The 12,978-nt window shown below is 36.5% G+C and overlaps 1 protein-coding gene across 6 annotated transcripts in view; it reads right to left on the reverse strand.

Moving 5' to 3' along the window:
* Positions 1 to 562: 562 nt before the first annotated feature.
* The window catches only part of LOC106919544 (calcium-activated potassium channel subunit alpha-1a-like), a 93,806-nt gene continuing 81,390 nt past the window's right edge, over positions 563 to 12,978 (reverse strand). For 3 of the 6 annotated variants that reach the window (XM_088016349.1, XM_088016347.1, XM_088016348.1), the window contains 6 exons: positions 12,772 to 12,902; positions 11,774 to 11,968; positions 10,803 to 10,921; positions 9,861 to 10,082; positions 7,346 to 7,374; positions 563 to 4,361 (listed from right to left, as the gene is read on the reverse strand). In XM_088016349.1, the coding sequence (XP_087872475.1) occupies positions 4,210 to 4,361; positions 7,346 to 7,374; positions 9,861 to 10,082; positions 10,803 to 10,921; positions 11,774 to 11,968; positions 12,772 to 12,902 (848 nt within the window). In that variant the 3' untranslated portion in view covers positions 563 to 4,209. Of the gene's footprint in view, positions 4,362 to 7,345; positions 7,375 to 8,817; positions 10,083 to 10,802; positions 10,922 to 11,773; positions 11,969 to 12,771; positions 12,903 to 12,978 lie in introns of those variants that run through there. The other 3 variants (XM_088016346.1, XM_088016344.1, XM_088016345.1) reach the window with 1 other exon arrangement.

Genomic DNA, 12,978 nt, shown 5'->3' on the forward strand with positions numbered 1-12,978 from the left:
AAGTCTTGACTTGCTGGGGTTTCACTGCTCTGTTTATGTCTACTGCATAAAATCCAGATGTAATATATTCAATTTTGGAGTTTTATGATAAATGTGAAAATGTTTATAGCCCTTGAATTTTTACAAGACATTGCATTTATAACATTTCCTTGTGTAAAATTCCTCCCCCTTAGCGCAGGTATTGTTGATAGCTGATTTTAGAGGATGGCTGGATGTGTTTGTTTACTAAAATGAGGTGACACAGCCGCTGGCAGGAGGATCTGGAAAATCAGCCGCCTCTCTGGGAGGTGTTAGACTGTAAATGTTATTGGCATGCTGACAGTCTCCCACAATGCCACAGTGTATAAAATCGTTAACAAGCAACATAATGGGCGCTCTCTTTCCCCAAGGTGAGGACGTGGGGTGTTTTTATCAGCCTTTTATCCTTAGAGTTCAGAGAGACATTGTTTGATCTGCTTAGATATCAGAAACAAACCTCCTGTTCTTTTTGTACTGTCCATCTGCTTCGGTGATGTGCATTTACTTATAAACGAGAAAAATCTGTAAAAGGCGTAACAACTCATTCGATAAAACACCATACATCTGCTTTTAATTTGTGAAAATACAAAATGAAATCATGTACAATTTATGTACAATCAAGTTTATACAAGACAATAATGTTATTTCTGCGTATAGTGACGTATATATCAAATCAGGACTATCGTTTGACGAGTGGATGTGCTAAAAAGTGCATAAAATGAATACAAGCAATGCTGAATGCGTCTCAACACCAAGGTACCGTCAAACAGGAACACGCTACAAAGGAATACTTTACATTAAGTTTTACAGATTTACATGAAATACATTGTTTTGCGATGGTGGTGGAAGCTGTTTTTAAGACGTCCGAGAGTTGAATTACCGACAAAACCAGAAGCCTCTTTTCGCAGCAGTGGGTCTTTGTGGAGTCCTCCGTTGGCTTCAGCACTGCCTGGCACATTACTGGCACTGAGGGACGGACAGCTCGGTGCCAGTAAAAATGTCACAAAACTTGTGTTTTGTCCTTCAACGTCCAACACAAATCCTAAGCTAGGCCACGAAGAATCATCTGTGGATTCAGAATGTCATGGACTAATGTTATTACTTCTTGTCTTCATGGATGCTAAAGTAAAGTGACAACAGTGCCAGTATAGCTGTGTTCCATTATTTAAATAAGACATGATTTCTGAAAGCAAAACAACCATATTTGCTGATATTGTTGATCATTATTGATTTATCGGAATTCTTGTTTCTGGACACAAACCCGTTTTTATGATAGAGCTGTTTGACAAGCGTCCATGCAAAGAAGTGATCATGGCATTAAGATTGGTCATGGAGTACGTTCAAGTTTCCTCATTGCCTCCAAGACAATCCTGTGTCAGGCAGTGCTTACAACCAAAGGAGGACTTAAAGATGCCCACTTCATGCGATATGTGGCTTTAAAAAAAAAAATCAACTCATCTGCATACTTGGAATATTGTGCCATGCTCTGTTATAGAAACTGTCAACGGTATTGTGTGTTCATGAATAGATCTCAGAAAAAAAAACAAAAAACAGCTCTATCATAAATTGGGAGTTTTGGTTTGCATAAAAAAGCATTTAAAACATTTACAGACTTGAAAAGGCAAGGATAAGACAAGTACATGTGTATAGAGATAAGGCTAGAGCCAAATGCCATTTCAATATGGACACTGGCCGATGTTAACCATCACAAATGTTGTGAATTAGCTCCAAATGGCAAAGAAACCACTGAGAGTCATGCTGCGCACCACTTGCACTTGGAATCCTTGGATGCTGAGTTAAAAAAAAAAAAATAAATGTGAGAAGTCCTGAACTTGGAATATCCAGGAGAAAGGTTGTAGGTTTCTTATTAACGCCAACCACCACAAACATGCCTGCCACGCTTGCTAAACGTTGGGAAAGCTTTAGTGGAAAACATTTATTTTTCAGTTTTGACTCTTGGTCAATCGCACCCAGAACGGTAAAATCCTACAGAATGTATTGCAGTGTTTAATGCATAAAATGGAGAGAAAATTCATTGTTGTTTCCTACTTCTAACAGTAGGTATCATGTTCATGAAGCTCATATCTGCTGGAATCAATCATAAACATACCCAACTGTTCCCATCTTCTCTCTTCTTACTTATATTATGAATAATGTAGGTGGGGTGCATACCCAAGTAATAAGACATTACAAGCATATTTCTCTCTGTTGGTAAGTACTTTTGATATATGTTGCAGATAATTAACAATATAAATGTTCAAATCTTGCTTTTAATTTAACTGCATATTTTCAGAGGACTTTGTATTTACACCATATATTCTTGATTATAATTATGATAATACCCTTTTGTGCCTGTTACAGAATAACAGTTTGATGATCATACAAAATTACTTTGAACCATATTTAATGTGACCTGCATATATTTTGGTATTATTGAATACAAAAATACACAAATATGAGAGAACATAAAAAATGACCTTGTCGTGTGTACACCCTATACTATTGCTTTATTGAGCCAGCTTTTGATTTATCTCCAGTCATTTTGGGGAAAGTTTAGTTCTTCTCTTGTAGGACTTTCGTAATATTTGCTCATTTACAGCCTTATGCTAAATCAATAGTTTGCAGAGAGGTTAAAAAGGATCAGAACCATCTCATTTTATAATATTTGAAAAAACATTGTATTAACAATGTATTACCTGAAAATGAATCACAATGTGGTTCAGCCAATTTTCTGTTTTCCAATGAGCACACCTATGTAGCCGAATTTCAAAAGTGTATTATATAGTATATTATTTATAACTTCAACTAATTCAATTTTTTGTTAAATTGAACATGATAAATGTCACCTTGAAGGTAGAAAACGTTTGGAAGTGATTTATCGTGAGCTAATTGCTTATGTCATGTCATAAAACTTTTAGCATAATTTGATTGTTGAAACTAAATTTTCAACATGAATTATTCATAACCAAGTTAGCTTAAACCAACACCATATTTTCTTTAAATAGCCGTTTTTGTTGAGACGTTCAAATGTTTGCTGTTTGGCATGGAAATGTACAGCTACAAGGTCAAATTTTACATCCATATTATTTGAAAATGGCAATTAGAAGGTTAGATATGTAGCCTATTGAGATTATGCTGATGTTTTCTTGAGATGAAACCAAAAATGTGAGAACCACTGTTCTCTGCCATATACGTTAAGATCTTAAAAAAAAAAAAAAGAAAAAGCGGAATATAGTTCCAATGCACCTGTTGCTTTAGAAAATGTCCGAATAAATTTGGGTCACACAAAGAGCAAAACTGCAAAAGCATCCAATAATGAAAGGTCAGGAAATCCAAAACCTGCTGCTTGCATTGGGAACAATGCTATTCTCATAACAAAAACAACTAGACACTCATTGTTAGTGCTTTCTTTAGCTTATCATAATATTCTTTGGCTCATTTTGAGAATGTTTAAAAGTTTTTATCAACTACTTACTGTGTATATAAAACTATTCAGTATTTCTTCTACTATTAACGGTTTTTGCAGCAATGTAGCTGCAGCTCAGGTGCACTGTTGCCCCCTACAGGCGAATTGATGAATTGCAAACCTGTCTCCCTGACCTTTGAACTGATTATATCTATCCACCATTTCATAAATTTAACCACTTTAGGCCAGTGCTAATTTCCATCCCTTACTGGATTTCCGACTCCTGTGGTAAATGGAGCGCAGCATCAGACCTCAACAATGCCACTGTGGTGGTGGATGGGCGTTGGGGTGCAGCTGGATGTAAAATACACATTCTAACAAACTGTACAGAATACTTTAACCAGACTCAAATGCAGTAGCAGTATTTGTTCATGTACAGCTTAAAAGGCAACTTTTACAACTAGAGTCTTTTATCCAGCAGGGCTTATAATTGCCTATGGTTACGCTCTTGCTCAAGTGACCCTCGTTCCCCAAAATAAAATGAAAAAGCAAAAAAAAAAAAAAAACAGTCATGGAGTCTGGTCACTGCTGTGCAAACTGAAAGTTGAGTGGTGGTCAGGATTGTCTTTATGTTTCTACATCAGTTCAGATGTTACATTGCTGCAAAGATGAAGGAAGAAAAGCAGTTTGTCTTGCTGATAAATGATCCGAGGTCCACACTGACACCCACTCAATATGTCCTCTTGGAGGTCCAGTTGTCCAGGTGTCAGGGTGAGGTCCGGAGCTCAGCACTCGTCCTCGGCTTCTCTGATGGGTGGGATCAAGCTACTGGCGGATTTATTGTGACCGACTGGTTTGACGGCGAGAGTATTCACAGGATTGATCTGTATGGTCCTCAGGTGGGTATTCTCTGGTTCATCTGTAAACCATGTCTTTTCTGAGAACCAAAATCATATAGAGACAAAGAAGGAGGGGGGACATCAGACCATTAATGCTACACACATGTGTTTGGATTTCAGTCAGTGTCTTCACATGCACACAGAGGTGAAGGTGAAAATTGTACATAAAAAAAAATCTGCTTAATGTGAGGATCTGGAGGACTTCTAATCTGAGTCCCAGAAATATTACGCAACTCTTCAATAATCCTTTAAACAGCCAGACTCTCTTCTAATCTCCTAAAGTGGTCTTTTCCAAAAACCTTTCAAAGAATTATAAGAATTATTGATCAAGTTAAGCTAAAGCTTCTGAAATGTATAGTTGTAAATATTGTCACATTCCTATAATAATGGCCTACATGATTATTTTTCCCTATTTTAAGGAGGTGACAATACGTAGTTTTTCATAATGCTCATCAACTCGTCCTCCAGACTATTAAAATTTGTATTAAAGATACAGCTAAATAAATAAAAATATCAAAGTTGATTTATTCCAGTAATGTAGTTCAAAAAGTGAACCCTATATACTATACAGAATTATGACACACAAAGCGATATTTGAAGATTTATTTCAGTTAACTTTGATAATTATGGCTCCCTGCTTATGGAAACTCAAAATTCAGTTTCGTAGAAAATTACAACTTACCCAGGACTAATTAAAAAAGAAAATGACTGCATGGTATGCCTGTCTACTGCACAATAAATGCATACATTTTACATCAGTGCTTTGATAAAACACAATGGACTAGCACCAGCAGATGACACAGCTCCCCAGATCATCACCAGACATCACAGGATATTTATTATGCTCTTGAAGCACTGACAGACTTTGTTTGAAATTTCTCTGCAGGGTGGACTTACACCTGATTCTTGAGCTCCTTTATCTCATACATCCGTCCTTCCACTAAACTTTCCAGTAATTTGCTGCACAGCTTCTCAGCTTCTATCCATCACTTGCCTGCTTGATGACTGTCAGGTCAGTAGTCTTTCCTATGATTGTGTTGGCCATCAAATTTGTCTTAAAAATGTTTTTTTTATTGGTCTTGATGAATTAAAATTTTCAGAGGAACTTAATTTGTGATGTCATTAGCTTCAAGGCAAGATTATTAAAATGAACAGAAATACACACTTATTCTGAAATGTATCACTGTGTGTGTAATGAAATTTTACACCATCTGAATTGCAAATTTTTAAATTAACTAGTTCAATAGTTAAGAATAAGAATAGTCAAAAGTTAAGAAACTAACTTTTTGATATTATTTCTAACTTTTACTAGATGGATCTCTTTACTGCCTTTGAACATGCTGCTTTGTTTTCTCTGCAGAAATGCAGCTCTCCCAGGTAATATAGTATATTCAATAACACTTTTTATATGCGATCCTTGAAAAAACGTTGCTTTTCCAGAACTGTTGAACAGTCATGGGGAAACCAGGGTGTATATTGCTGCTTCAATAGAATGAAATAAGGACGTTATGAATCGGATGCAGTGCGTCAAAAATGCTTAACCTCAGAGAAGCTATCGTTGAACCCCAAGAATGTAGCAACTGTTATAGTCCAAGCAAAGTGAAGTCCATAATTCTGTTATGAGAATGATTATTCACATGTGAGAAAAGACATCTTTGAGACCCAACAGATTTCAGTCAGCTTTTCCTTTGTTGGTTAATAACATTAAAAACAACAAAACACTGAATGAGTATCAATAATATAACAGGGATGCCAGGATTTTTGTCCATACGTATCTCATGGTAGAAGTTGTGAATTGAGGTTGATTTGCAGGTTTAGGATTTGAGTACTTTGAACTCCTTGAGTTGATCAAGAAGCGGTTCATATGCCAAAGTACTCTAAAGCCAAATGTGACATCATCATCCATCCAGGACCAAACTGGATTGTGCAACAGGACAATAATCCCAAGACAACATGAATTGCATAATAAAATACCCCAACTGACAATGTTGAAGGACCTTCATAGATCTGTTTATGAATGAATGTGTGCACACTGCAATGAAATGATGCAAAGTTGATGAAGTCACACAGAAAATGATACACTAATTCTTGTTAAAGGTGCTACTACACCTGTTTTCACATTACCAGTCACGACAGTCTTCGTTTTCACAGGACTGTGTACTTGGATAGTACAAAGTTTGAGAGGCGCGTCAAACTTTTGTTTGAATGCAGCTTTAATTAAATTAATCAAGCCTATTGGCTTTATTGAAGGTTTCTTTTGGTTAACTACGCAGGTGCCTTTCAATAAATTAGAACACTGTGGAAAATCTACTTATTCAAGAGTATCAGTTCAAGAAGTAAAACTCATGTACACAAAGACATTTTTCGATATATATATATATATATATATATATATATGTGTTGCTTTATGGCCTAAAATAATCAGAGGGAAGACTTCTGACTTTTTTTTTGTCCATCAATCACTTGTCAAATAGTCATTGACAAAAAGGATAAGCAACAAAAGGTTATTGCTAAAGAAGCTGGCTATAATTTGAAAGCTGTATTTCAATTAGAAGTTTAGTGGAAGGAAAGCAATTGTGATAACAGGATAACCAATGATTTTAATTTTACATCTCTATATAATAAACTTTAAAAATGAGTTTTTATTTCTGAATTATAACACAAACTTTTCTAAGACATTTAAATTTATTAAGTTGCACCTGTATGTTTGGTAGGTCCACTGGCATGCGTTTAAATTAATGTTACTTAGCAGCAAAGTTGTAGTGGTACACTTCATTCACATGTGTGAGCAAATACATGTTTTCAATGATACAACATCAAACATCACGTGATAAAATGCAAATTAGCATCAAACCGTTTGCTTGCAAACACACTGTCTAGAGTCGATTCTAATGTGAGATGTGGTGCATGTGTCATAATAATCATGCACCCCTGATGCATATTTAGAGGGCAAAATGTCAACAAGGACATGACCGTGCTCAGAAAATTAATTAACATCATGCAGAATTATTTATCTCCATACCTTGGCCAACTCTATTGATCCTTGTTGCTCTTCAGAAAAAGAAAGTAGTACACTATATGTAAGCTAAGTGGATTTATTAAGAGAAAACTGTGCAGCATGATGATGAGAGGCAAAAAAAGGCATGTGAATGTATTACATATAAATATAGAACAAGTTAAAAGGAGGCTATAATTTTCTCAACAGAAAATAAACAGCCTATGTTAGACGATTCTGGTTTGCTGTTATAACCCCTCTATTTGCTGTACTAAGCAGCTTTCTGTTTTTCATGAAAGTTGCTAAAGAACGGAATGAAACCAAATGTGGAACAGACAGTAACAATACCAAACATGCCACACACATGTAGAGGCTGAACTTAGACAAGCACAAGAATTATTCAAGGCTATATTTTTTTTTTTCAAACTGAGAAATATAAAAGACTGCATAATTATTTTAAATTCCGGGTGTTCTTTCAGCTGCAATATGAGAAAAAGAAAGAAAGTTAAAGTACATGATAGTTTACACACAATACCTCCAGCATCTCTGCTACTGAATGTCTTAAAGGGTACGTTTTTTTTTTTTAAAAAGATCATATTTAATCGATTAATAGCAAATAAAAGTAGGCTTCTCACCTCATTTCAAAAATATTCAACAGAGCTGAGGTCATTTCAGAAGCTTAACGTTAGCCTGCTATAACTGTTCCAGTTTGTTGTCGATCTTTGTCCTGCTGCATGTGTAAAATTTTGACTTAGTCGGTCATAAAAAATCCACAATAAATTGACACTTGTGCACACAATAATTATTTTTTTAAGTTTGAAGTTTTTGCCATGTGATCAGCTCACCCTGCAAAAGGAACTGCTCAAACGGATCATAAAAAGCTCTAAATGTATTTGGCCTCAATGCCGATGAGAGTAAACCTCTGACGGGTACAGGACATATACCGCTCGACCAGTATATGGTGCAGCGTTAAAGTATAAGGACAGACAGGTGTTTTGTTGCTCATTAATGTTTGTCATGTTTCTGTACTGCAGAGAGAAAAATTATGACGTGAGAAAGATTGAGTTGAAGTTATTCAGACTAGGTTTTTGAAAGTTTCTGGTACCAATTCCACGCTTCATCTGCTAATGTTAAAATTAGGATTTTATGTGATAAAATAACACAAAATATTGTACAATTTTTAAGTGAACTGAAATGATATGTGCTAAAATTATTTACACATTAAAACTATGAAAAATGTGAGATACTGTATATGTCTTTTATAGGTCAAGTCATTTAGTCAACAGTCTCTAGTGTGATGTAACAATAAATTACTTTAATTTGTGAATATATTTCTTCTTTTCAGCTTCTCTGAACCAAGGCAAAGAGTCAAAATCCCTGTAAGTCTTTGCAATCCCTGTTAATTCTGTTGCACCACCTTGTAGGTAAAAATCATTAAATGCCATTAACAGACTTTGGAGAAAAAGAAAAAGTTAAATAAACATAAACATGTAAAGGCGTTATTAGAATCCGGGCATAACTTTATTATCAACAGTTTCTACTTGCAAAATATTTTGACACAATTAAATACTTCGTAGTTTCAGATATTATTTAATGCAAAATTAACAACTTAATGGAAAAAAAAAAGGTGTTAGGGAAAAAAGTTATACAATATTTTTAGACAATATATAATTTTTTAAGACATGTCATTTAAAGTGCAGTTCAAGTACAATAAGGTTCATCTTAAAATAGAAGTAAAACGAAAGCAAGTTTTATAAAAGACTTGAAAGATAAGAATTAAGAAAAGTCTATAATGGAAGAATGTGACACTGAAAAACTGCAGGAAAGCTAAGTGGCTAATTATGTGTAAAATTCGCAAACAAAAATGACAATGTGACATACATAAGAAAGTTTTCTTCTGCTTTCAAGGCTTAAATTCCCCAAGTCAGAAAAAATGAATGAAAAATATTAGATATAAGTGGTTATGTGAGCAGATACAAGCACTGTAATCACAGCAATAGATGACATCTAATGCAAACCAGGTGTAGATTAAATTTGTTTAAGATTGATTATTTTGAAATGCAGGTAGCTTCTGGGTGCTTTTCTGACATCAAGAAAGAATACAATTTATTTGCTCCAGATTGACATTAGGTACAGTAACTTACCAATCCTCAAATAAAAACAAATTAATCTACCCTTATTTTACAAGATGATGAATGTTTTTCTCATTAAAGCGTACAAAAACTGCAGGAAAACGTGAACCTAATTGATGGGGAGGAAGTCAAAGAAAAACGGCACAAAGAAATAAGGAAATACAAAAACCCTGCATGTTTCTTACTTTGATTGTGTAACGAGCCTCTCCTGTTCAAGGGGAAAACACACAAAGTACTGCAAACTGAACCAAACAAGAGACGCATACATACACATTCAGACGAACGTACACAAACAATCCAGATGCGGTCTGCAGTCTGTCTGAGACTCGACGAAGGACACACAGGACAACACTGACCGCAGGCACTGGTCACAGACATGGACAGGCAGACAGCTTTAAAGGGGCACATACTTTTGTTTGTCTCGCGAGTCCCTGCTTTTGACTCGGTTGGCGCGGTTGGTAGTTTGGATAGAGTGGACGGAAGAGCTCTTTTTGCTCGAAGAGTGCGAGGAGTGAGAAGAGTGGGAAAGGCTGGTCCGTGACTGACCGGCATTGTGGTCAAACTGCATCAGGCAGAATATGAGGTCGGAGGGCACGAGTTCAAATGCATATGGGGGATTGGTGATGACGTACCTGGAGAAGAAATTGACCAGGTGTAAGACAACAACAAACTCAAACTTCAGTGTATTTTCATTGGGTTTTGTCTGACAGACCAGCACAAGTTAACACATAATTATGAGCTTGAGAAAAAAATCGCACATGATTTTGGAAATTTCTTACAATTAAACATCTAAAAAAAAAAAAAAAGTGACATGGTATTGTGCTTACTCTACATTGTCTCTGATACAGTTACATACTAGTTTATGACTAAATGTACAACACGTGTAGGGGAAAGTTAGTTCTGTACCTCATCATGAAACACAGCGCACCCATGATAAAACAGACGTGAGAGCTACTTTTCACGGATGCTTTTTATCCAGTCTGAATAAACTTGAGTTATGTCACAAAGCTAGCAAAGATACACCCAACAAGACCTGGAGCAGTAGCTAAAGCGAAAGGTAATTCTACAGATTTAAGGAGACTTAATATAAATAAATGCCACAACTTTAAGTATTTTGCATTTGTTAGAAATGTTTAACACTATCCATCAATTGCCTTCTATGTCACACGTTTTTGCTACTTTGTGTTGAGTCTCATGAAAACCCAATAAACACGTTGAAGTTTGTGGTTGTAAACATGACAATTGTGAAAATGTTGAAGGCTTGCAAATACTTCTACTGAGTGCAACAATATAATGAAGACGAAAGCAAAACATCTTGCTCTTTTTCAGTATAAAGGCATCTTAATTCTCACCGTTTGGTACACTGGCTCTGTGTGTTTAGATGAGCATCCCTTAAGCGGTAGATGCCAAAACACAACATGTTGTATGTTTTCAAGGCTTTACAGAATAGGTCCCCATAGCACCCACCATCCTGAAAGACAGCAATAATAACAGAGCAACAAAAAAAGTTAAAAGAGAGAAAACTACCAGAATAATAATTTCAGTTAATTACAATTTTGCTTTCTTTAGATGTTTCTATGTGTTTACCCATAAACACTATTGGATCCAGAGCAATGTTAATCACCACTTATCTGTATAAAGGAAAAATCCTTAGATTGTTTTTTTTTTCAGTTGCTTCTGGAATAAAGTGAAAAAGAAAATCACGACACTCCATAAATGGAAAAGTACGTCATCCCAACTGGAAGATCTAAAGCTGGGTCATCATTCAGCATATTAATAAGACTAAACATTCAAACAGTAATGGTTCACCACACACACAAAATTGACCTCCCATGGAAAATTCAGCCTTTATGACTTAAATCCAGTAGAAAAACTGCGAGGGCTAAAAGAGAAAAGAGTGAATTCTCCAAAGAGTTTTCTCTCTGCATGTTCCGACCTTGTTAAATGTTATATGAGAGTTATGTTCCTATTAGTAGAAGGGGGCTGTGCGTGATATTGACAGCAGCCTTGCAATAGTTGTGGTGTCAATTATGCTGTAAAAAAAAAAAAAAAAAAGATTAAGATGGGATTTTTCTCTACTGAACAAATAAAATGAAATTAAAAGTTTAATTTTTCAAAATATTTTACAGTGATCCTACCATGCTACAGCAATATAAGACAAATTCGTATCAAGGTCTTTTTTAAACATTCAATCTTTACCTCGGTTGACCATTAGTGTGGACGGTGCTATATCATCACAACAAGCGCTTCACTGAAGGTTGAATGCATAATATGAGCAGACAAAGATGGCCTCAACCCCGGAGTGACAGGACCGTTCACTTACCCCGAGGTCAGCAAAGGGCCCGTCGTACAAGGCCAGCTGTGCCACGCGACACCTGTCCCTGTTTGCCAGGGTCTGCGGTGTGCTGTAGCCACCGCGTAATGCATTCTCCTCGGCCAGCAGCCCCTCAAGCTCCGGCGTGGCGCCACCCGTTACCAATGTCCGGATCAAGGTGAGGATATTATCATTGAAGTACGTCTGCGGGAATAAAGACAGAGTAGGGGGGTAAGTCCTTAAGGAAATACAACTCAGGTCTTGACAAGTTGCTAGACAGGTTGACTGTCGGTGTCTAACCCTGTGGAGCATAGCGGTGAGCCGCTGGCATTACAACTTTCATCTGTGCAATCTTTGAGAAAATATAAGAAGATTCCTTGGAAGAAAAAATCTCTTTATGCTGCGTACTTCAGTTGTTACCCTTCTACTTCCTTCTTATTATTGGTTTGTTGATTTTAACAAGGGGAAATGTCTGCCCTTTTTCTCCGCAGTGCAGTCCCTCGTCTCCCCACGCTTCTGCTCTGAAGTGACATCTCCCTTGGCTGCTGACAGCACTATTGACTAAGATGATGGATGAGGGCTGTCCATTAGGTTGCATTACCTTTGTCTACACTGGAGCACACTTGAAGGCAGCTTTGTTCTAACCTCACTCAAACTGAAAGGCAGACAAATGAAGCCATCAAACTCACTAGAAGTTCCAGCCTTGTCACTTATCGTTTTAACTGGGCTGCTGTTTTTTTTGTTTTTTTAAGGTGAGATGGAGGTACTCTGCTATCTTTCCTCATATGAAAACATAGCGTGTCGTTTTAAATCGGATATCGTAGCCCAGGGGTTCTCAAACTTCATGTTCAAAAGTCCAATAAGGACCAACTTCTGCAATATTCCAGTTTTACAGACAACTCATAAATTGAGTTCCACGTTTGCATTTTCCTTACTGACTGCGGTTTTGTGCAAATCTGTACCAAAGAGTCGCCGTTCCAGCCTGAAAACATTTTTCTTTTTCTTACCGCACTCATTAAGGAGTCCAGTACACTGACTGCAAATGCTGTCCCACAGGCAAAAGGCTGAGTGAGGTATAATTCTGTGTCTGGATCGTCGTCATCGTCTTGGTCCAGAAACTGAACATTCGAGTCATTAACTGTAGGGAGGGGAAAAACATAAACTTCATGAATTATTCAAACTCTCTTTGCTTGCTCGCTTCTCATTACAAACAG

The sequence above is a fragment of the Poecilia mexicana genome, unplaced genomic scaffold, assembly GCF_051168715.1.
Source record: "Poecilia mexicana isolate PSO_F unplaced genomic scaffold, ASM5116871v1 scaffold_19, whole genome shotgun sequence".
NCBI lineage: Eukaryota > Metazoa > Chordata > Actinopteri > Cyprinodontiformes > Poeciliidae > Poecilia > Poecilia mexicana.